Source organism: Hypanus sabinus, unplaced genomic scaffold (assembly GCF_030144855.1).
Source record: "Hypanus sabinus isolate sHypSab1 unplaced genomic scaffold, sHypSab1.hap1 scaffold_1966, whole genome shotgun sequence".
Lineage (NCBI taxonomy): Eukaryota > Metazoa > Chordata > Chondrichthyes > Myliobatiformes > Dasyatidae > Hypanus > Hypanus sabinus.
In genome coordinates, this window is record NW_026780064.1 from 1 (window position 1) to 22496 (window position 22496).

Genomic DNA, 22496 nt, shown 5'->3' on the forward strand with positions numbered 1-22496 from the left:
CCACTGTCCCCCTCCCCCACCCTCTCTCCCCCTCTCCCACCCTCTCTCCCCCTCTTTCTCACTCACTCTGTTTCTGTCCCTTTCTGATTCTCTCTGCCCGTCTTCTCCCCTCCCCCTCTCTCCCTTCCCCTTCCCCTCTAACTCCTCCCCCACCCTCTCCCCTCTCTCTCTCTCCCACCCTCTCTCCCCCTCTCCCACCCTCTCTCCCCCTCTCCCACTCTCTCTCCCCCTCTCCCACTCTCTCCGCTCTCTCTCCCTCTCCCCTTCCCCTCTAACTACTCCCCCACCCTCTCCCCTCTCTCTCTCCCCCTCTTTCTCACTCACTGTTTCTGTCCCTTTCTGAATCTCTCTGCCTGTCTTCTCTCCCCTCCCCCTCTCTCTCCCCCCTCTCCCCTTCCCCTCTAACCCCTCTCCCACCCTCTCCCCCTCCCAATCTCTCCCCCTCTCCCACTCTCTCCCTCTCCTCTCCCACCCCCTCTCTGACACTCTCCCCTCCCTCCCTCCACTGTACCCCCACCCCATCATCCCCTCTCTCTCCCCCCTCAATCTGTACTCCCCCTCTCTCTCTCTCTCCCCTCCCTGTCCAGAATGCCCCGTCCCCTCTTGCATCTCTGGGGTTGGGGATGGAGGTGCGAGAGACAAACTGAGCCTGTCTCCCCACAGGACGTCTTCGCCGGCCTGGAGACCGAAGGGGATGAGCTGCTGGAGATCAGGCAGACGGCGCACCTCTGCCGGAGGCAGGCCGGTACCGATCGGGGCCGGGAGAGGGGCTGCGAGGGGGTGGAGGGGAAAGGAGGCGGGACGAGGAAGGGAGAGGGGCTGGGAGCGGGTAGAGGGGAAAGGAGGCGGGACGAGGAAGGGAGAGGGGCTGGGAGCAGGTGGAGGGGAAAGGAGGGGGGACAGGGGAAGGGAGAGGGGCTGGGAGTGGGTGGAGGGGAAAGGAGGGGGAAGGGAGAGGGGCTGCGAGCGGGGTGGAGGGGAAAGGAGAGGGAAGGGAGAGGGGCTGGGAGCGGGTAGAGGGGAAAGGAGGCGGGAAGAGGAAGGGAGAGGGGCTGGGAGCAGGTGGTGGGGAAAGGAGGGGGACGGGAAGGGAGAGGGGCTGGGAGTGGGTGGAGGGGAAAGGAGGGGGGACAGGGGAAGGGAGAGGGGCAGGGAGCGGCTGGAAGGGAAAGAAGGGGGAACGGGGAAGGGAGAGGGGCAGGGAGCGGGTGGAGGGGAAAGGAGGGGGGACGGGGAAGGGAGTGGGGCTGGGAGCGGGTGGAGGGAAAGGAGGGGGGACGAGGAAGGGAGAGGGGGAGCTGGAAGAGAAGCTGCAGGCGGGAATATATCCTTACATTCCTTTCCGATTTCTCCCTGTCCTCACCACCTCAGATGAAAATCAGCCACATGAACCGGAGACAGACGGGGTCCCGGAGAGGAAGGGACGGGAGCCGGGCGCACGACAGGGGGTGTCGGTGGACGTGGAGGAGGAATCCGACGATGACACATCGAGTGACGAGAGGTAACTCCCACTGAGGGGGAAGCAGAGACTGGGACCCATCTGTCGGATAGGAAGTGTGTGATGTAGAGGGAGATGTGGTGGGAGCTCCACACCGTGTCCGACCTGTGTCCCGGGAGCGCTCGGTGTCCACACTGGGGATAAAGTGGGGGGGGACACACTGTGGGGGTGATGTAGAGGGAGCTCCACACCGTGTCCGACCCGTGTCCCGGGAGCGCTCGGTGCCCACTCTGGGGATAAAGTGGGGGGACACTGTGGGGGTGATGTAGAGGGAGCTCCACACCGTGTCTGACCCGTGTCCCGGGAGCGCTCGGTGTCCACACTGGGGATAAAGTGGGGGGACACACTGTGGGGGTGATGTAGAGGGAGCTCCACACCGTGTCTGACCCGTGTCCCGGGAGCGTTCGGTGCCCACACTGGGGATAAAGTGGGGGGACACACTGTGGGGGTGATGTAGAGGGAGCTCCACACCGTGTCTGACTCGTGTCCCGTGAGTGCTCGGTGCCCATACTGGGGATAAAGTGGGGGGACACACTGTGGGGATGATGTAGAGGGAGCTCCACACCGTGTCTGACCCGTGTCCCAGGAGCGCTCGGTGTCCACACTGGGGATAAAGTGGGGGGACACACTGTGGGGGTGATGTAGAGGGAGCTCCACACCGTGTCTGACCCGTGTCCCGGGAGCGTTCGGTGCCCACACTGGGGATAAAGTGGGGGGACACACTGTGGGGGTGATGTAGAGGGAGCTCCACACCGTGTCTGACTCGTGTCCCGTGAGTGCTCGGTGCCCATACTGGGGATAAAGTGGGGGGACACACTGTGGGGATGATGTAGAGGGAGCTCCACACCGTGTCTGACCCGTGTCCCAGGAGCGCTCGGTGTCCACACTGGGGATAAAGTGGGGGGACACACTGTGGGGATGATGTAGAGGGAGCTCCACACCGTGTCTGACCCGTGTCCCGGGTGTGCTCGGTGTCCACACTGGGGATAAAGTGGGGGGACACACTGTGGGGGTGATGTAGAGGGAGCTCCACACCGTGTGTGACCCGTGTCCCGGGAGCGCTCGGTGCCCATACTGGGGGTAAAGTGGGGCGACACACTGTGGGGGTGATGTAGATGGAGCTCCACACCGTGTCTGACCCGTTTCCCGGGACCGCTTGGTGCCCACACTGGGGATAAAGTGGGGGGGACACACTGGAGGTGATGTAGAGGGAGCTCCACACCGTGTCCGACCCGTGTCCCGGGAGCGCTCGGTGCCCACACTGGGGATAAAGTGGGGGGACACACTGTGGGGGTGATGTAGAGGGAGCTCCACACCGTGTCTGACCCGTGTCCCGGGAGCTCTCGGTGCCCACACTGGGGATAAAGTGCGGGGACACACTGTGGTGGTGATGTAGAGGGAGCTCCACACCGTGTCTGACCCGTGTCCCGGGAGCGCTCGGTGTCCACACTGGGATAAAGTGGGGGGACACACTGTGGGGGTGATGTAGAGGGAGCTCCACACCGTGTCTGACCCGTGTCCCGGGAGCGCTCGGTGTCCACACTGGGGATAAAGTGGGGGGACACACTGTGGGGGTGATGTAGAGGGAGCTCCACACCGTGTCTGACCCGTGTCCCGGGAGCGCTCGGTGTCCACACTGGGGATAAAGTGGGGGGACACACCGTGGGGTTGATGTAGAGTGAGCTCCACACCGTGTCTGACCCGTGTCCCGGGAGCGCTCGGTGTCCACACTGGGGATAAAGTGGGGGGGACACACTGTGGATGTGATGTAGAGGGAGCTCCACATCGTCTCTGACCCGTGTCCCGGGAGCGCTCGTTGTCACCACTGGGGATAACGTGGGGGGACACACTGTGGGGGTGATGTAGAGGGAGCTCCACACCGTGTCTTGACCCGTTTCCTGGGACCCGCTCGGTGCCCACACTGGGGATAACGTGGGGGGACACACTGTGGGGGTGATGTAGAGGGAGCTCCATACCGTGTCTGACCCGTGTCCTGGGAGTGCTCGGTGCCCACACTGGGGATAAAGTGGGGGGACACACTGTGGGGGTGATGTAGAGGGAGCTCCACACCCTGTCTGACCCGTGTCCCGGGAGCGCTCGGTGTACACACTGGGGATAAAGTTGGGGGACACACTGTGGGCGTGATGTAGAGGGAGCTCCACACCGTGTCTGACCCGTGCCCCGTAAGTGCTCGGTGCCCACACTGGGGATAAAGTGGGTGGACACTTTGTGGGGATGATGTAGAGGGAGCTCCACACCGTGTCTGACCCGTGTCCCGGAAGCGCTCGGTGTCCACACTGGGGATAAAGTGGGGGGACACACTGTGGGCGTGATGTAGAGGGAGCTCCACACCGTGTCTGACCCGTGCCCGTAAGTGCTCGGTGCCCACACTGGGGATAAAGTTGGGGGACACACTGTGGGGGTGATGTAGAGGGAGCTCCACACCGTGTCTGACCCGTGTCCCGGGAGCGCTCGGTGCCCACACTGGGGATAAAGTGGGGGGACACACTATGGGGGTGATGTACAGGGTGCTCCACACCGTGTCTGACACGTGTCCCGGGAGCGCTCAGTGTCCACACTGGGGATAAAGTGGGGGGGGACACACTGTGGGGGTGATGTAGAGGGAGCTCCACATCGTCTCTGACCCGTGTCCCGGGAGCGCTCGATGTCACCACTGGGGATAAAGTGGGGGACACACTGTGGGGGTGATGTAGAGGGAGCTCCACACCGTGTCTTGACCCGTTTCCCGGGACCGCTCGGTGCCCACACTGGGGATAACGTGGGGGGACACACTGTGGGGGTGATGTAGAGGGAGCTCCACACCGTGTCTTGACCCGTTTCCCGGGACCGCTCGGTGCCCACACTGGGGATAACGTGGGGGGACACACTGTGGGGTTGATGTAGAGGGAGCTCCACACCGTGTCTGACCCGTGTCCCGGGAGCGCTCGGTGCCCACACTGGGGATAAAGTGGGGGGACACACTATGGGGGTGATGTACAGGGTGCTCCACACCGTGTCTGACACGTGTCACGGGAGCGCTCGGTGCCCACACTGGGGATAAAGTGGGGGACACACTGTGGGGGTGATTGTAGTGGGAGCTCCACACCGTGTCTGACCTGTGTCCCGGGAGCGCTCGGTGCCCACACTGGGGATAAAGTGGGGGGACACACCGTGGGGTTGATGTAGAGTGAGCTCCACACCGTGGTCTGACCCGTGTCCCGGGAGCGCTCGGTGTCCACACTGGGGATAAAGTGGGGGGACACACTGTGGATGTGATGTAGAGGGAGCTCCACATCGTCTCTGACCCGTGTCCCGGGAGCGCTCGTTGTCACCACTGGGGATAACGTGGGGGGACACACTGTGGGGGTGATGTAGAGGGAGCTCCACACCGTGTCTTGACCCGTTTCCTGGGACCGCTCGGTGCCCACACTGGGGATAACGTGGGGGGACACACTGTGGGGGTGATGTAGAGGGAGCTCCATACCGTGTCTGACCCGTGTCCTGGGAGTGCTCGGTGCCCACACTGGGGATAAAGTGGGGGGACACACTGTGGGGGTGATGTAGAGGGAGCTCCACACCGTGTCTTGACCCGTTTCCCGGGACCGCTCGGTGCCCACACTGGGGATAACGTGGGGGGACACACTGTGGGGGTGATGTAGAGGGAGCTCCACACCGTGTCTTGACCCGTTTCCCGGGACCGCTCGGTGCCCACACTGGGGATAACGTGGGGGGACACACTGTGGGGTTGATGTAGAGGGAGCTCCACACCGTGTCTGACCCGTGTCCCGGGAGCGCTCGGTGCCCACACTGGGGATAAAGTGGGGGGACACACTATGGGGGTGATGTACAGGGTGCTCCACACCGTGTCTGACACGTGTCCCGGGAGCGCTCGGTGCCCACACTGGGGATAAAGTGGGGGACACACTGTGGGGGTGATGTAGTGGGAGCTCCACACCGTGTCTGACCCGTGTCCCGGGAGCTCTCGGTGCCCACACTGGGGATAAAGTGCGGGGACACACTGTGGTGGTGATGTAGAGGGAGCTCCACACCGTGTCTGACCCGTGTCCCGGGAGCGCTCGGTGTCCACACTGGGGATAAAGTGGGGGGACACACTGTGGGGGTGATGTAGAGGGAGCTCCACACCGTGTCTGACCCGTGTCCCGGGAGCGCTCGGTGTCCACACTGGGGATAAAGTGGGGGGACACACTGTGGGGGTGATGTAGAGGGAGCTCCACACCGTGTCTGACCCGTGTCCCGGGAGCGCTCGGTGTCCACACTGGGGATAAAGTGGGGGGACACACCGTGGGGTTGATGTAGAGTGAGCTCCACACCGTGTCTGACCCGTGTCCCGGGGAGCGCTCGGTGTCCACACTGGGGATAAAGTGGGGGGACACACTGTGGATGTGATGTAGAGGGAGCTCCACATCGTCTCTGACCCGTGTCCCGGGAGCGCTCGTTGTCACCACTGGGGATAACGTGGGGGGACACACTGTGGGGGTGATGTAGAGGGAGCTCCACACCGTGTCTTGACCCGTTTCCTGGGACCGCTCGGTGCCCACACTGGGGATAACGTGGGGGGACACACTGTGGGGGTGATGTAGAGGGAGCTCCATACCGTGTCTGACCCGTGTCCTGGGAGTGCTCGGTGCCCACACTGGGGATAAAGTGGGGGGACACACTGTGGGGGTGATGTAGAGGGAGCTCCACACCCTGTCTGACCCGTGTCCCGGGAGCGCTCGGTGTACACACTGGGGATAAAGTTGGGGGACACACTGTGGGCGTGATGTAGAGGGAGCTCCACACCGTGTCTGACCCGTGCCCCGTAAGTGCTCGGTGCCCACACTGGGGATAAAGTGGGTGGACACTTTGTGGGGATGATGTAGAGGGAGCTCCACACCGTGTCTGACCCGTGTCCCGGAAGCGCTCGGTGTCCACACTGGGGATAAAGTGGGGGGACACACTGTGGGCGTGATGTAGAGGGAGCTCCACACCGTGTCTGACCCGTGCCCCGTAAGTGCTCGGTGCCCACACTGGGGATAAAGTTGGGGGACACACTGTGGGGGTGATGTAGAGGGAGCTCCACACCGTGTCTGACCCGTGTCCCCGGGAGCGCTCGGTGCCCACACTGGGGATAAAGTGGGGGGACACACTATGGGGGTGATGTACAGGGTGCTCCACACCGTGTCTGACACGTGTCCCGGGAGCGCTCAGTGTCCACACTGGGGATAAAGTGGGGGGGGACACACTGTGGGGGGTGATGTAGAGGGAGCTCCACATCGTCTCTGACCCGTGTCCCGGGAGCGCTCGATGTCACCACTGGGGATAAAGTGGGGGACACACTGTGGGGGTGATGTAGAGGGAGCTCCACACCGTGTCTTGACCCGTTTCCCGGGACCGCTCGGTGCCCACACTGGGGATAACGTGGGGGGACACACTGTGGGGGTGATGTAGAGGGAGCTCCACACCGTGTCTTGACCCGTTTCCCGGGACCGCTCGGTGCCCACACTGGGGATAACGTGGGGGGACACACTGTGGGGTTGATGTAGAGGGAGCTCCACACCGTGTCTGACCCGTGTCCCGGGAGCGCTCGGTGCCCACACTGGGGATAAAGTGGGGGGACACACTATGGGGGTGATGTACAGGGTGCTCCACACCGTGTCTGACACGTGTCCCGGGAGCGCTCGGTGCCCACACTGGGGATAAAGTGGGGGACACACTGTGGGGGTGATGTAGTGGGAGCTCCACACCGTGTCTGACCCGTGTCCCGGGAGCTCTCGGTGCCCACACTGGGGATAAAGTGCGGGGACACACTGTGGTGGTGATGTAGAGGGAGCTCCACACCGTGTCTGACCCGTGTCCCGGGAGCGCTCGGTGTCCACACTGGGGATAAAGTGGGGGGACACACTGTGGGGGTGATGTAGAGGGAGCTCCACACCGTGTCTGACCCGTGTCCCGGGAGCGCTCGGTGTCCACACTGGGGATAAAGTGGGGGGACACACTGTGGGGGTGATGTAGAGGGAGCTCCACACCGTGTCTGACCCGTGTCCCGGGAGCGCTCGGTGTCCACACTGGGGATAAAGTGGGGGGACACACCGTGGGGTTGATGTAGAGTGAGCTCCACACCGTGTCTGACCCGTGTCCCGGGAGCGCTCGGTGTCCACACTGGGGATAAAGTGGGGGGACACACTGTGGATGTGATGTAGAGGGAGCTCCACATCGTCTCTGACCCGTGTCCCGGGAGCGCTCGTTGTCACCACTGGGGATAACGTGGGGGGACACACTGTGGGGGTGATGTAGAGGGAGCTCCACACCGTGTCTTGACCCGTTTCCTGGGACCGCTCGGTGCCCACACTGGGGATAACGTGGGGGGACACACTGTGGGGGTGATGTAGAGGGAGCTCCATACCGTGTCTGACCCGTGTCCTGGGAGTGCTCGGTGCCCACACTGGGGATAAAGTGGGGGGACACACTGTGGGGGTGATGTAGAGGGAGCTCCACACCCTGTCTGACCCGTGTCCCGGGAGCGCTCGGTGTACACACTGGGGATAAAGTTGGGGGACACACTGTGGGCGTGATGTAGAGGGAGCTCCACACCGTGTCTGACCCGTGCCCCGTAAGTGCTCGGTGCCCACACTGGGGATAAAGTGGGTGGACACTTTGTGGGGATGATGTAGAGGGAGCTCCACACCGTGTCTGACCCGTGTCCCGGAAGCGCTCGGTGTCCACACTGGGGATAAAGTGGGGGGACACACTGTGGGCGTGATGTAGAGGGAGCTCCACACCGTGTCTGATCCGTGCCCCGTAAGTGCTCGGTGCCCACACTGGGGATAAAGTTGGGGGACACACTGTGGGGGTGATGTAGAGGGAGCTCCACACCGTGTCTGACCCGTGTCCCGGGAGCGCTCGGTGCCCACACTGGGGATAAAGTGGGGGGACACACTATGGGGGTGATGTACAGGGTGCTCCACACCGTGTCTGACACGTGTCCCGGGAGCGCTCAGTGTCCACACTGGGGATAAAGTGGGGGGGGACACACTGTGGGGGTGATGTAGAGGGAGCTCCACATCGTCTCTGACCCGTGTCCCGGGAGCGCTCGATGTCACCACTGGGGATAAAGTGGGGGACACACTGTGGGGGTGATGTAGAGGGAGCTCCACACCGTGTCTTGACCCGTTTCCCGGGACCGCTCGGTGCCCACACTGGGGATAACGTGGGGGGACACACTGTGGGGGTGATGTAGAGGGAGCTCCACACCGTGTCTTGACCCGTTTCCCGGGACCGCTCGGTGCCCACACTGGGGATAACGTGGGGGGACACACTGTGGGGTTGATGTAGAGGGAGCTCCACACCGTGTCTGACCCGTGTCCCGGGAGCGCTCGGTGCCCACACTGGGGATAAAGTGGGGGGACACACTATGGGGGTGATGTACAGGGTGCTCCACACCGTGTCTGACACGTGTCCCGGGAGCGCTCGGTGCCCACACTGGGGATAAAGTGGGGGACACACTGTGGGGGTGATGTAGTGGGAGCTCCACACCGTGTCTGACCTGTGTCCCGGGAGCGCTCGGTGCCCACACTGGGGATAAAGTGGGGGACACACTGTGGGGGTGATGTAGAGGGAGCTCCATACCGTGTCTGACCCGTGCCCCGTAAGTGCTCGGTGCCCACACTGGGGATAAAGTTGGGGGACACACTGTGGGGGTGATGTAGAGGGAGCTCCACACCGTGTCTGACCCGTGTCCCGGGAGCGCTCGGTGTCCACACTGGGGATAAAGTGGGGGGACACTTTGTGGGGATGATGTAGAGGGAGTTCCAAACCGTGTCTGACCCGTGTCCCGGGAGCGCTCGGTGCCCACACTGGGGATAACGTGGGGGGACACACTGTGGGGGTGATGTAGAGGGAGCTCCACACCGTGTCTGACCCGTGTCCCGGGAGCGCTCGGTGCCCACACTGGGGATAAAGTGGGGGGACACACTATGGGGGTGATGTACAGGGTGCTCCACACCGTGTCTGACACGTGTCCCGGGAGCGCTCAGTGTCCACACTGGGGATAAAGTGGGGGGACACACACTGTGGGGGTGATGTAGAGGGAGCTCCACATCGTCTCTGACCCGTGTCCCGGGAGCGCTCGATGTCACCACTGGGGATAAAGTGGGGGACACACTGTGGGGGTGATGTAGAGGGAGCTCCACACCGTGTCTGACCCGTGTCCCAGGAGCACTCGGTGCCCACACTGGGGTAAAGTGGGGGGGACACACTGTGGGGGTGATGTAGAGGGAGCTCCACACCGTGTCTTGACCCGTTTCCCGGGACCGCTCGGTGCCCACACTGGGGATAACGTGGGGGGACACACTGTGGGGGTGATGTAGAGGGAGCTCCACACCGTGTCTTGACCCGTTTCCCGGGACCGCTCGGTGCCCACACTGGGGATAACGTGGGGGGACACACTGTGGGGTTGATGTAGAGGGAGCTCCACACCGTGTCTGACCCGTGTCCCGGGAGCGCTCGGTGCCCACACTGGGGATAAAGTGGGGGGACACACTATGGGGGTGATGTACAGGGTGCTCCACACCGTGTCTGACACGTGTCCCGGGAGCGCTCGGTGCCCACACTGGGGATAAAGTGGGGGACACACTGTGGGGGTGATGTAGTGGGAGCTCCACACCGTGTCTGACCCGTGTCCCGGGAGCGCTCGGTGCCCACACTGGGGATAAAGTGGGGGACACACTGTGGGGGTGATGTAGAGGGAGCTCCATACCGTGTCTGACCCGTGCCCCGTAAGTACTCGGTGCCCACACTGGGGATAAAGTTGGGGGACACACTGTGGGGGTGATGTAGAGGGAGCTCCACACCGTGTCTGACCCGTGTCCCGGGAGCGCTCGGTGTCCACACTGGGGATAAAGTGGGGGGACACTTTGTGGGGATGATGTAGAGGGAGTTCCAAACCGTGTCTGACCCGTGTCCCGGGAGCGCTCGGTGCCCACACTGGGGATAACGTGGGGGGACACACTGTGGGGGTGATGTAGAGGGAGCTCCACACCGTGTCTGACTCGTGTCCCGGGAGCGCTCGGTGTCCACACTGGGGATAAAGTGGGGGGACACTTTGTGGGGATGATGTAGAGGGAGTTCCAAACCGTGTCTGACACGTGTCCCGGGAGCGCTCAGTGTCCACACTGGGGATAAAGTGGGGGGGGACACACTGTGGGGGTGATGTAGAGGGAGCTCCACATCGTCTCTGACCCGTGTCCCGGGAGCGCTCGATGTCACCACTGGGGATAAAGTGGGGGACACACTGTGGGGGTGATGTAGAGGGAGCTCCACACCGTGTCTGACCCGTGTCCCAGGAGCACTCGGTGCCCACACTGGGGTAAAGTGGGGGGGACACACTGTGGGGGTGATGTAGAGGGAGCTCCACACCGTGTCTTGACCCGTTTCCCGGGACCGCTCGGTGCCCACACTGGGGATAACGTGGGGGGACACACTGTGGGGGTGATGTAGAGGGAGCTCCACACCGTGTCTTGACCCGTTTCCCGGGACCGCTCGGTGCCCACACTGGGGATAACGTGGGGGGACACACTGTGGGGGTGATGTAGAGGGAGCTCCACACCGTGTCTGACCCGTGTCCTGGGAGCGCTCGGTGCCCACACTGGGGATAAAGTGGGGGGACACACTATGGGGGTGATGTACAGGGTGCTCCACACCGTGTCTGACACGTGTCCCGGGAGCGCTCGGTGCCCACACTGGGGATAAAGTGGGGGACACACTGTGGGGGTGATGTAGTGGGAGCTCCACACCGTGTCTGACCCGTGTCCCGGGAGCGCTCGGTGCCCACACTGGGGATAAAGTGGGGGACACACTGTGGGGGTGATGTAGAGGGAGCTCCATACCGTGTCTGACCCGTGCCCCGTAAGTGCTCGGTGCTCACACTGGGGATAAAGTTGGGGGACACACTGTGGGGGTGATGTAGAGGGAGCTCCACACCGTGTCTGACCCGTGTCCCGGGAGCGCTCGGTGTCCACACTGGGGATAAAGTGGGGGGACACTTTGTGGGGATGATGTAGAGGGAGTTCCAAACCGTGTCTGACCCGTGTCCCGGGAGCGCTCGGTGTCCACACTGGGGATAAAGTGGGGGGACACACTGTGGGGGTGATGTAGAGGGAGCTCCCCACCGTGTCTGGCCCGTGTCCCGGGAGCGCTCGGTGTCCACACTGGGGATAAAGTGGGGGGACACACTGTGGGGGTGAGGTAGAGGGAGCTCCACACCGTGTCCGACCCGTGTCCCAGGAGCACTCGGTGCCCACACTGTGGATAAAATGGGGGGACACACTGTGGGGGTGATGTAGAGGGAGCTCCACACCGTGTCTGACCCATGTCCCGGGAGCGCTCGGTGCCCACACTGGGGATAAAGTGGGGGGACACACTGTGGGGGTGATGTAGAGGGAGCTCCACACCCTGTCTGACTCGTGTCCCGGGAGCGCTCGGTGTCCACACTTGGGATAAAGTGGGGGGACTCTCTGTGGGTGTGATGTAGAGGGAGCTCCACACTGTGTCTGACCCGTGTCCCGGGAGCGCTCGGTGCCCACACTGGGGATAAAGTGGGGGGACACACTGTGGGGGTGATGTAGAGGGAGCTCCACACCTTGACTGACCCGTGTCCCGGGAGCGCTCGGTGCCCACACTGGGGATAAAGTGGGGGGATACACTGTGGGGGTGATGTAGAGGGAGCTCCACACCGTGTCTGACCCGTGTCCCGGGAGCTCTCGGTGCCCACACTGGGGATAAAGTGCGGGGACACACTGTGGTGGTGATGTAGAGGGAGCTCCACACCGTGTCTGACCCGTGTCCCGGGAGCGCTCGGTGTCCACACTGGGGATAAAGTGGGGGGACACACTGTGGGGGTGATGTAGAGGGAGCTCCACACCGTGTCTGACCCGTGTCCCGGGAGCGCTCGGTGTCCACACTGGGGATAAAGTGGGGGGACACACCGTGGGGTTGATGTAGAGTGAGCTCCACACCGTGTCTGACCCGTGTCCCGGGAGCGCTCGGTGTCCACACTGGGGATAAAGTGGGGGGACACACCGTGGGGTTGATGTAGAGTGAGCTCCACATCGTCTCTGACCTGTGTCCCGGGAGCGCTCGATGTCACCACTGGGGATAAAGTGGGGGACACACTGTGGGGGTGATGTAGAGGGAGCTCCACACCGTGTCTGACCCGTGTCCCAGGAGCACTCGGTGCCCACACTGGGGTAAAGTGGGGGGGACACACTGTGGGGGTGATGTAGAGGGAGCTCCACACCGTGTCTTGACCCGTTTCCCGGGACCGCTCGGTGCCCACACTGGGGATAACGTGGGGGGACACACTGTGGGGGTGATGTAGAGGGAGCTCCACACCGTGTCTTGACCCGTTTCCCGGGACCGCTCGGTGCCCACACTGGGGATAACGTGGGGGGACACACTGTGGGGGTGATGTAGAGGGAGCTCCACACCGTGTCTGACCCGTGTCCAGGGAGCGCTCGGTGCCCACACTGGGGATAAAGTGGGGAGACACACTATGCGGGTGATGTACAGGGTGCTCCACACCATGTCTGACACGTGTCCCGGGAGCGCTCGGTGCCCACACTGGGGATAAAGTTGGGGGACACACTGTGGGGTGATGTAGAGGGAACTCCACACCGTGTCTGACCCGTGTCCCGGAAGCGCTCGGTGCCCACACTGGGGATAAAGTGGGGGGACACTGTGGGGGTGATGTAGAGGGAGCTCCACACCGTGTCTGACTCGTGTCCCGGGAGCGCTCGGTGTCCACACTGGGGATAAAGTGGGGGGACACTTTGTGGGGATGATGTAGAGGGAGTTCCAAACCGTGTCTGACCCGTGTCCCGGAAGCGCTCGGTGTCCACACTGGGGATAAAGTGGGGGGAACAAACTGTGGGGGTGATGTAGAGGCAGCTCCACACCGTGTCTGTCCCGTGTCCCGGGAGCGCTCGTTGTCACCACTGGGGATAAGGTGGGGGACACACTGTGGGGGTGATGTAGAGGGAGCTCCACACCGTGTCTGACCCGTGTCCCAGGAGCGCTCGGTGCCCACACTGGGGATAAAGTGGGGGGACACACTGTGGCGGTGATGAAGAGGGAGCTCCACACCGTGTCTGACTCGTGTCCCGGGAGCGCTCGGTGTTCACAATGGGGATAGAGTGGGGTGGCCACACTGTGAGGGTGATGTAGAGGGAGCTCCACACCGTTCTGACCCGTGTCCCGGGAGCGCTCGGTGTCCACACTGGGGATAAAGTGGGGGGACACACTGTGGGGTGATGTAGAGGGAGCTCCCCACCGTGTCTGGCCCGTGTCCCGGGAGCGCTCGATGCCCACACTGAGGATAAAGTGGGGGGACACACTGTGGGGGTGATGCAGAGGGAGCTCCACACCGTGTCTGACCCGTGTCCCGGGAACGTTCGGTGCCCAGACTGGGGATAAAGTGGGGGGACACACTGTGGCGGTGATGTAGAGGGAGCTCCACACCGTGTCTGACCCGTGTCCCGGGAGCGCTTGGTGCCCACACTGGGGATAAAGTGGGGGGACACACTGTGGGGGTGATGTAGAGGGAGCTCCACACCGTGTCTGACTCGTGTCCCGGGAGCGCTCGGTGTTCGCACTGGGGATAGAGTGGGGTGGCCACACTGCGGTGGTGATGTAGAGGGAGCTCCACACCGTGTCTGACCCGTGTCCCGGGAGCGCTCGGTGCCCACACTGGGGATAAAGTGGGGGGACACACTGTGGGGGTGATGTAGAGGGAGCTCCACACCGTGTCTGACTCGTGTCCCGGGAGCGCTCGGTGTCCACACTTGGGATAAAGTTGGGGGACTCTCTGTGGGGATGATGTAGAGGGAGCTCCACACCGTGTCTGACCCGTGTCCCGGGAGCGCTCGTTACCCACACTGGGGATAAAGTGGGGGGACACACTGTGGGGGTGATGTAGAGGGAGCTCCACACCGTGTCTGACCCGTGTCCCGGGAGCGCTCAGTGCCCATACTGGGGATAAAGTGGGGGGGTGGCCACACTGTGAGGGTGATGTAGAGGGAGCTCCACACCGTTCTGACCGGTGTCCCAGGAGCACTCGGTGCCCACACTGGGGTAAAGTGGGGGGGACACACTGTGGGGGTGATGTAGAGGGAGCTCCACACCGTGTCTTGACCCGTTTCCCGGGACCGCTCGGTGCCCACACTGGGGAGAACGTGGGGGGACACACTGTGGGGGTGATGTAGAGGGAGCTCCACACCGTGTCTTGACCCGTTTCCCGGGACCGCTCGGTGCCCACACTGGGGATAACGTGGGGGGACACACTGTGGGGGTGATGTAGAGGGAGCTCCACACCGTGTCTGACACGTGTCCCGGGAGCGCTCGGTGCCCACACTGGGGATAAAGTGGGGGACACACTGTGGGGGTGATGTAGTGGGAGCTCCACACCGTGTCTGACCCGTGTCCCGGGAGCGCTCGGTGCCCACACTGGGGATAAAGTGGGGGACACACTGTGGGGGTGATGTAGAGGGAGCTCCATACCGTGTCTGACCCGTGCCCCGTAAGTGCTCGGTGCCCACACTGGGGATAAAGTTGGGGGACACACTGTGGGGGTGATGTAGAGGGAGCTCCACACCGTGTCTGACCCGTGTCCCGGGAGCGCTCGGTGTCCACACTGGGGATAAAGTGGGGGGACACTTTGTGGGGATGATGTAGAGGGAGCTCCACACAGTGTCTGACCCGTGTCCCGGGAACGCTCGGTGTCCACACTGGGGATAAAGTGGGGGACACACTGTGGGGGTGATGTAGAGGGAGCTCCACACCGTGTCCGACCCGTGTCCCGGGAGCGCTCGGTGTCCACACTGGGGATAAAGTGGGGGGACACACTGTGGGGTGATGTAGAGGGAGCTCCACACTGTGTCCGACCCGTGTCCCGGGAGCGCTCGGTGTCCACACTGGGGATAAAGTGGGGGGACACACTGTGGGGTGATGTAGAGGGAGCTCCCCACCGTGTCTGGCCCGTGTCCCGGGAGCGCTCGGTGTCCACACTGGGGATAAAGTGGGGGGACACACTGTGGGGGTGAGGTAGAGGGAACTCCACACCGTGTCCGACCCGTGTCCCAGGAGCACTCGGTGCCCACACTGTGGATAAAATGGGGGGACACACTGTGGGGGTGATGTAGAGGGAGCTCCACACCGTGTCTGACCCGTGTCCCGGGAGCGCTCGGTGCCCACACTGGGGATAAAGTGGGGGGACACACTGTGGGTGTGATGTAGAGGGAGCTCCACACCCTGTCTGACTCGTGTCCCGGGAGCGCTCGGTGTCCACACTTGGGATAAAGTGGGGGGACTCTCTGTGGGTGTGATGTAGAGGGAGCTCCACACTGTGTCTGACCCGTGTCCCGGGAGCGCTCGGTGCCCACACTGGGGATAAAGTGGGGGGACACACTGTGGGGGTGATGTAGCGGGAGCTCCACACCTTGACTGACCCGTGTCCCGGGAGCGCTCGGTGCCCACACTGGGGATAAAGTGGGGGGATACACTGTGGGGGTGATGTAGAGGGAGCTCCACACCGTGTCTGACCCGTGTCCCGGGAGCTCTCGGTGCCCACACTGGGGATAAAGTGCGGGGACACACTGTGGTGGTGATGTAGAGGGAGCTCCACACCGTGTCTGACCCGTGTCCCGGGAGCGCTCGGTGTCCACACTGGGGATAAAGTGGGGGGACACACTGTGGGGGTGATGTAGAGGGAGCTCCACACCGTGTCTGACCCGTGTCCCGGGAGCGCTCGGTGTCCACACTGGGGATAAAGTGGGGGGACACACCGTGGGGTTGATGTAGAGTGAGCTCCACACCGTGTCTGACCCGTGTCCCGGGAGCGCTCGGTGTCCACACTGGGGATAAAGTGGGGGGACACACTGTGGGGGTGATGTAGAGGGAGCTCCACATCGTCTCTGACCTGTGTCCCGGGAGCGCTCGATGTCACCACTGGGGATAAAGTGGGGGACACACTGTGGGGGTGATGTAGAGGGAGCTCCACACCGTGTCTGACCCGTGTCCCAGGAGCACTCGGTGCCCACACTGGGGTAAAGTGGGGGGGACACACTGTGGGGGTGATGTAGAGGGAGCTCCACACCGTGTCTTGACCCGTTTCCCGGGACCGCTCGGTGCCCACACTGGGGATAACGTGGGGGGACACACTGTGGGGGTGATGTAGAGGGAGCTCCACACCGTGTCTTGACCCGTTTCCCGGGACCGCTCGGTGCCCACACTGGGGATAACGTGGGGGGACACACTGTGGGGGTGATGTAGAGGGAGCTCCACACCGTGTCTGACCCGTGTCCAGGGAGCGCTCGGTGCCCACACTGGGGATAAAGTGGGGAGACACACTATGCGGGTGATGTACAGGGTGCTCCACACCATGTCTGACACGTGTCCCGGGAGCGCTCGGTGCCCACACTGGGGATAAAGTTGGGGGACACACTGTGGGGTGATGTAGAGGGAGCTCCACACCGTGTCTGACCCGTGTCCTGGAAGCGCTCGGTGCCCACACTGGGGATAAAGTGGGGGGACACTGTGGGGGTGATGTAGAGGGAGCTCCACACCGTGTCTGACTCGTGTCCCGGGAGCGCTCGGTGTCCACACTGGGGATAAAGTGGGGGGACACTTTGTGGGGATGATGTAGAGGGAGTTCCAAACCGTGTCTGACCCGTGTCCCGGAAGCGCTCGGTGTCCACACTGGGGATAAAGTGGGGGGAACAAACTGTGGGGGTGATGTAGAGGCAGCTCCACACCGTGTCTGTCCCGTGTCCCGGGAGCGCTCGTTGTCACCACTGGGGATAAAGTGGGGGACACACTGTGGGTGTGATGTAGAGGGAGCTCCACACCGTGTCTGACCCGTGTCCCAGGAGCACTCGGTGCCCACACTGGGGTAAAGTAGGGGGGACACACTGTGGGGGTGATGTAGAGGGAGCTCCACACAGTGTCTGACCCGTGTCCCGGGAACGCTCGGTGTCCACACTGGGCATAAAGTGGGGGGACACACTGTGGGGGTAATGTAGAGGGAGCTCCACACCGTGTCTGACCCGTGTCCTGGGAGCGCTCGGTGCCCACACTGGGGATAAAGTGGGGGGACACACTGTGGCGGTGATGAAGAGGGAGCTCCACACCGTGTCTGACTCGTGTCCCGGGAGCGCTCGGTGTTCACAATGGGGATAGAGTGGGGTGGCCACACTGTGAGGGTGATGTAGAGGGAGCTCCACACCGTTCTGACCCGTGTCCCGGGAGCGCTCGGTGTCCACACTGGGGATAAAGTGGGGGGACACACTGTGGGGTGATGTAGAGGGAGCTCCCCACCGTGTCTGGCCCGTGTCCCGGGAGCGCTCGATGCCCACACTGAGGATAAAGTGGGGGGACACACTGTGGGGGTGATGCAGAGGGAGCTCCACACCGTGTCTGACCCGTGTCCCGGGAACGTTCGGTGCCCAGACTGGGGATAAAGTGGGGGGACACACTGTGGCGGTGATGTAGAGGGAGCTCCACACCGTGTCTGACCCGTGTCCCGGGAGCGCTTGGTGCCCACACTGGGGATAAAGTGGGGGGACACACTGTGGGGGTGATGTAGAGGGAGCTCCACACCGTGTCTGACTCGTGTCCCGGGAGCGCTCGGTGTTCGCACTGGGGATAGAGTGGGGTGGCCACACTGCGGGGGTGATGTAGAGGGAGCTCCACACCGTGTCTGACCCGTGTCCCGGGAGCGCTCGGTGCCCACACTGGGGATAAAGTGGGGGGACACACTGTGGGGGTGATGTAGAGGGAGCTCCACACCGTGTCTGACTCGTGTCCCGGGAGCGCTCGGTGTCCACACTTGGGATAAAGTTGGGGGACTCTCTGTGGGGATGATGTAGAGGGAGCTCCACACCGTGTCTGACCCGTGTCCCGGGAGCGCTCGTTACCCACACTGGGGATAAAGTGGGGGGACACACTGTGGGCGTGATGTAGAGGGAGCTCCACACCGTGTCTGACCCGTGTCCCGGGAGCGCTCAGTGCCCATACTGGGGATAAAGTGGGGGGGTGGCCACACTGTGAGGGTGATGTAGAGGGAGCTCCACACCGTTCTGACCGGTGTCCCAGGAGCACTCGGTGCCCACACTGGGGTAAAGTGGGGGGGACACACTGTGGGGGTGATGTAGAGGGAGCTCCACACCGTGTCTTGACCCGTTTCCCGGGACCGCTCGGTGCCCACACTGGGGATAACGTGGGGGGACACACTGTGGGGGTGATGTAGAGGGAGCTCCACACCGTGTCTTGACCCGTTTCCCGGGACCGCTCGGTGCCCACACTGGGGATAACGTGGGGGGACACACTGTGGGGGTGATGTAGAGGGAGCTCCACACCGTGTCTGACCCGTGTCCCGGGAGCGCTCGGTGCCCACACTGGGGATAAAGTGGGGGGACACACTATGGGGGTGATGTACAGGGTGCTCCACACCGTGTCTGACACGTGTCCCGGGAGCGCTCGGTGCCCACACTGGGGATAAAGTGGGGGACACACTGTGGGGGTGATGTAGTGGGAGCTCCACACCGTGTCTGACCCGTGTCCCGGGAGCGCTCGGTGCCCACACTGGGGATAAAGTGGGGGACACACTGTGGGGGTGATGTAGAGGGAGCTCCATACCGTGTCTGACCCGTGCCCCGTAAGTGCTCGGTGCCCACACTGGGGATAAAGTTGGGGGACACACTGTGGGGGTGATGTAGAGGGAGCTCCACACCGTGTCTGACCCGTGTCCCGGGAGCGCTCGGTGTCCACACTGGGGATAAAGTGGGGGGACACTTTGTGGGGATGATGTAGAGGGAGTTCCAAACCGTGTCTGACCCGTGTCCCGGGAGCGCTCGGTGTCCACACTGGGGATAAAGTGGGGGGACACACTGTGGGGGTGATGTAGAGGGAGCTCCACACCGTGTCTGACCCGTGTCCCAGGAGCACTCGGTGCCCACACTGGGGTAAAGTAGGGGTGACACACTGTGGGGGTGATGTAGAGGGAGCTCCACACAGTGTCTGACCCGTGTCCCGGGAACGCTCGGTGTCCACACTGGGGATAAAGTGGGGGACACACTGTGGGGGTGATGTAGAGGGAGCTCCACACCGTGTCCGACCCGTGTCCCGGGAGCGCTCGGTGTCCACACTGGGGATAAAGTGGGGGGACACACTGTGGGGTGATGTAGAGGGAGCTCCACACTGTGTCCGACCCGTGTCCCGGGAGCGCTCGGTGTCCACACTGGGGATAAAGTGGGGGGACACACTGTGGGGTGATGTAGAGGGAGCTCCCCACCGTGTCTGGCCCGTGTCCCGGGAGCGCTCGGTGTCCACACTGGGGATAAAGTGGGGGGACACACTGTGGGGGTGAGGTAGAGGGAGCTCCACACCGTGTCCGACCCGTGTCCCAGGAGCACTCGGTGCCCACACTGGGGATAAAATGGGGGGACACACTGTGGGGGTGATGTAGAGGGAGCTCCACACCGTGTCTGACCCGTGTCCCGGGAGCGCTCGGTGCCCACACTGGGGATAAAGTGGGGGGACACACTGTGGGGGTGATGTAGAGGGAGCTCCACACCCTGTCTGACTCGTGTCCCGGGAGCGCTCGGTGTCCACACTTGGGATAAAGTGGGGGGACTCTCTGTGGGTGTGATGTAGAGGGAGCTCCACACTGTGTCTGACCCGTGTCCCGGGAGCGCTCGGTGCCCACACTGGGGATAAAGTGGGGGGACACACTGTGGGGGTGATGTAGAGGGAGCTCCACACCTTGACTGACCCGTGTCCCGGGAGCGCTCGGTGCCCACACTGGGGATAAAGTGGGGGGATACACTGTGGGGGTGATGTAGAGGGAGCTCCACACCGTGTCTGACCCGTGTCCCGGGAGCTCTCGGTGCCCACACTGGGGATAAAGTGCGGGGACACACTGTGGTGGTGATGTAGAGGGAGCTCCACACCGTGTCTGACCCGTGTCCCGGGAGCGCTCGGTGTCCACACTGGGGATAAAGTGGGGGGACACACTGTGGGGGTGATGTAGAGGGAGCTCCACACCGTGTCTGACCCGTGTCCCGGGAGCGCTCGGTGTCCACACTGGGGATAAAGTGGGGGGACACACCGTGGGGTTGATGTAGAGTTAGCTCCACACCGTGTCTGACCCGTGTCCCGGGAGCGCTCGGTGTCCACACTGGGGATAAAGTGGGGGGACACACTGTGGGGGTGATGTAGAGGGAGCTCCACATCGTCTCTGACCTGTGTCCCGGGAGCGCTCGATGTCACCACTGGGGATAAAGTGGGGGACACACTGTGGGGGTGATGTAGAGGGAGCTCCACACCGTGTCTGACCCGTGTCCCAGGAGCACTCGGTGCCCACACTGGGGTAAAGTGGGGGGGACACACTGTGGGGGTGATGTAGAGGGAGCTCCACACCGTGTCTTGACCCGTTTCCCGGGACCGCTCGGTGCCCACACTGGGGATAACGTGGGGGGACACACTGTGGGGGTGATGTAGAGGGAGCTCCACACCGTGTCTGACCCGTGTCCAGGGAGCGCTCGGTGCCCACACTGGGGATAAAGTGGGGAGACACACTATGCGGGTGATGTACAGGGTGCTCCACACCATGTCTGACACGTGTCCCGGGAGCGCTCGGTGCCCACACTGGGGATAAAGTTGGGGGACACACTGTGGGGTGATGTAGAGGGAGCTCCACACCGTGTCTGACCCGTGTCCCGGAAGCGCTCGGTGCCCACACTGGGGATAAAGTGGGGGGACACTGTGGGGGTGATGTAGAGGGAGCTCCACACCGTGTCTGACTCGTGTCCCGGGAGCGCTCGGTGTCCACACTGGGGATAAAGTGGGGGGACACTTTGTGGGGATGATGTAGAGGGAGTTCCAAACCGTGTCTGACCCGTGTCCCGGAAGCGCTCGGTGTCCACACTGGGGTAAAGTAGGGGGAACACACTGTGGGGGTGATGTAGAGGCAGCTCCACACCGTGTCTGTCCCGTGTCCCGGGAGCGCTCGTTGTCACCACTGGGGATAAAGTGGGGGACACACTGTGGGTGTGATGTAGAGGGAGCTCCACACCGTGTCTGACCCGTGTCCCAGGAGCACTCGGTGCCCACACTGGGGATAAAGTGGGGGGACACACTGTGGCGGTGATGAAGAGGGAGCTCCACACCGTGTCTGACTCGTGTCCCGGGAGCGCTCGGTGTTCACAATGGGGATAGAGTGGGGTGGCCACACTGTGAGGGTGATGTAGAGGGAGCTCCACACCGTGTCTGACCCGTGTCCCGGGAGCGCTCGGTGTCCACACTGGGGATAAAGTGGGGGGACACACCGTGGGGTTGATGTAGAGTTAGCTCCACACCGTGTCTGACCCGTGTCCCGGGAGCGCTCGGTGTCCACACTGGGGATAAAGTGGGGGGACACACTGTGGGGGTGATGTAGAGGGAGCTCCACATCGTCTCTGACCTGTGTCCCGGGAGCGCTCGATGTCACCACTGGGGATAAAGTGGGGGACACACTGTGGGGGTGATGTAGAGGGAGCTCCACACCGTGTCTGACCCGTGTCCCAGGAGCACTCGGTGCCCACACTGGGGTAAAGTGGGGGGGACACACTGTGGGGGTGATGTAGAGGGAGCTCCACACCGTGTCTTGACCCGTTTCCCGGGACCGCTCGGTGCCCACACTGGGGATAACGTGGGGGGACACACTGTGGGGGTGATGTAGAGGGAGCTCCACACCGTGTCTGACCCGTGTCCAGGGAGCGCTCGGTGCCCACACTGGGGATAAAGTGGGGAGACACACTATGCGGGTGATGTACAGGGTGCTCCACACCATGTCTGACACGTGTCCCGGGAGCGCTCGGTGCCCACACTGGGGATAAAGTTGGGGGACACACTGTGGGGTGATGTAGAGGGAGCTCCACACCGTGTCTGACCCGTGTCCCGGAAGCGC

At 62.9% G+C, this 22496-nt stretch overlaps 1 protein-coding gene across 1 annotated transcript in view; it reads left to right on the forward strand.

Annotated features, from left to right (window-relative positions):
- The first annotated feature begins 573 nt into the window (after positions 1 to 573).
- LOC132387545 (pre-rRNA 2'-O-ribose RNA methyltransferase FTSJ3-like) overlaps positions 574 to 22496 on the forward strand; it is a 45925-nt gene continuing 24002 nt past the window's right edge. The window contains exons 1-2 of the mRNA XM_059959923.1: positions 574 to 745; positions 1372 to 1501. Of these exons, the coding sequence (XP_059815906.1) occupies positions 589 to 745; positions 1372 to 1501 (287 nt within the window). The 5' untranslated portion in view covers positions 574 to 588. The remainder of the gene's footprint in view (positions 746 to 1371; positions 1502 to 22496) is intronic.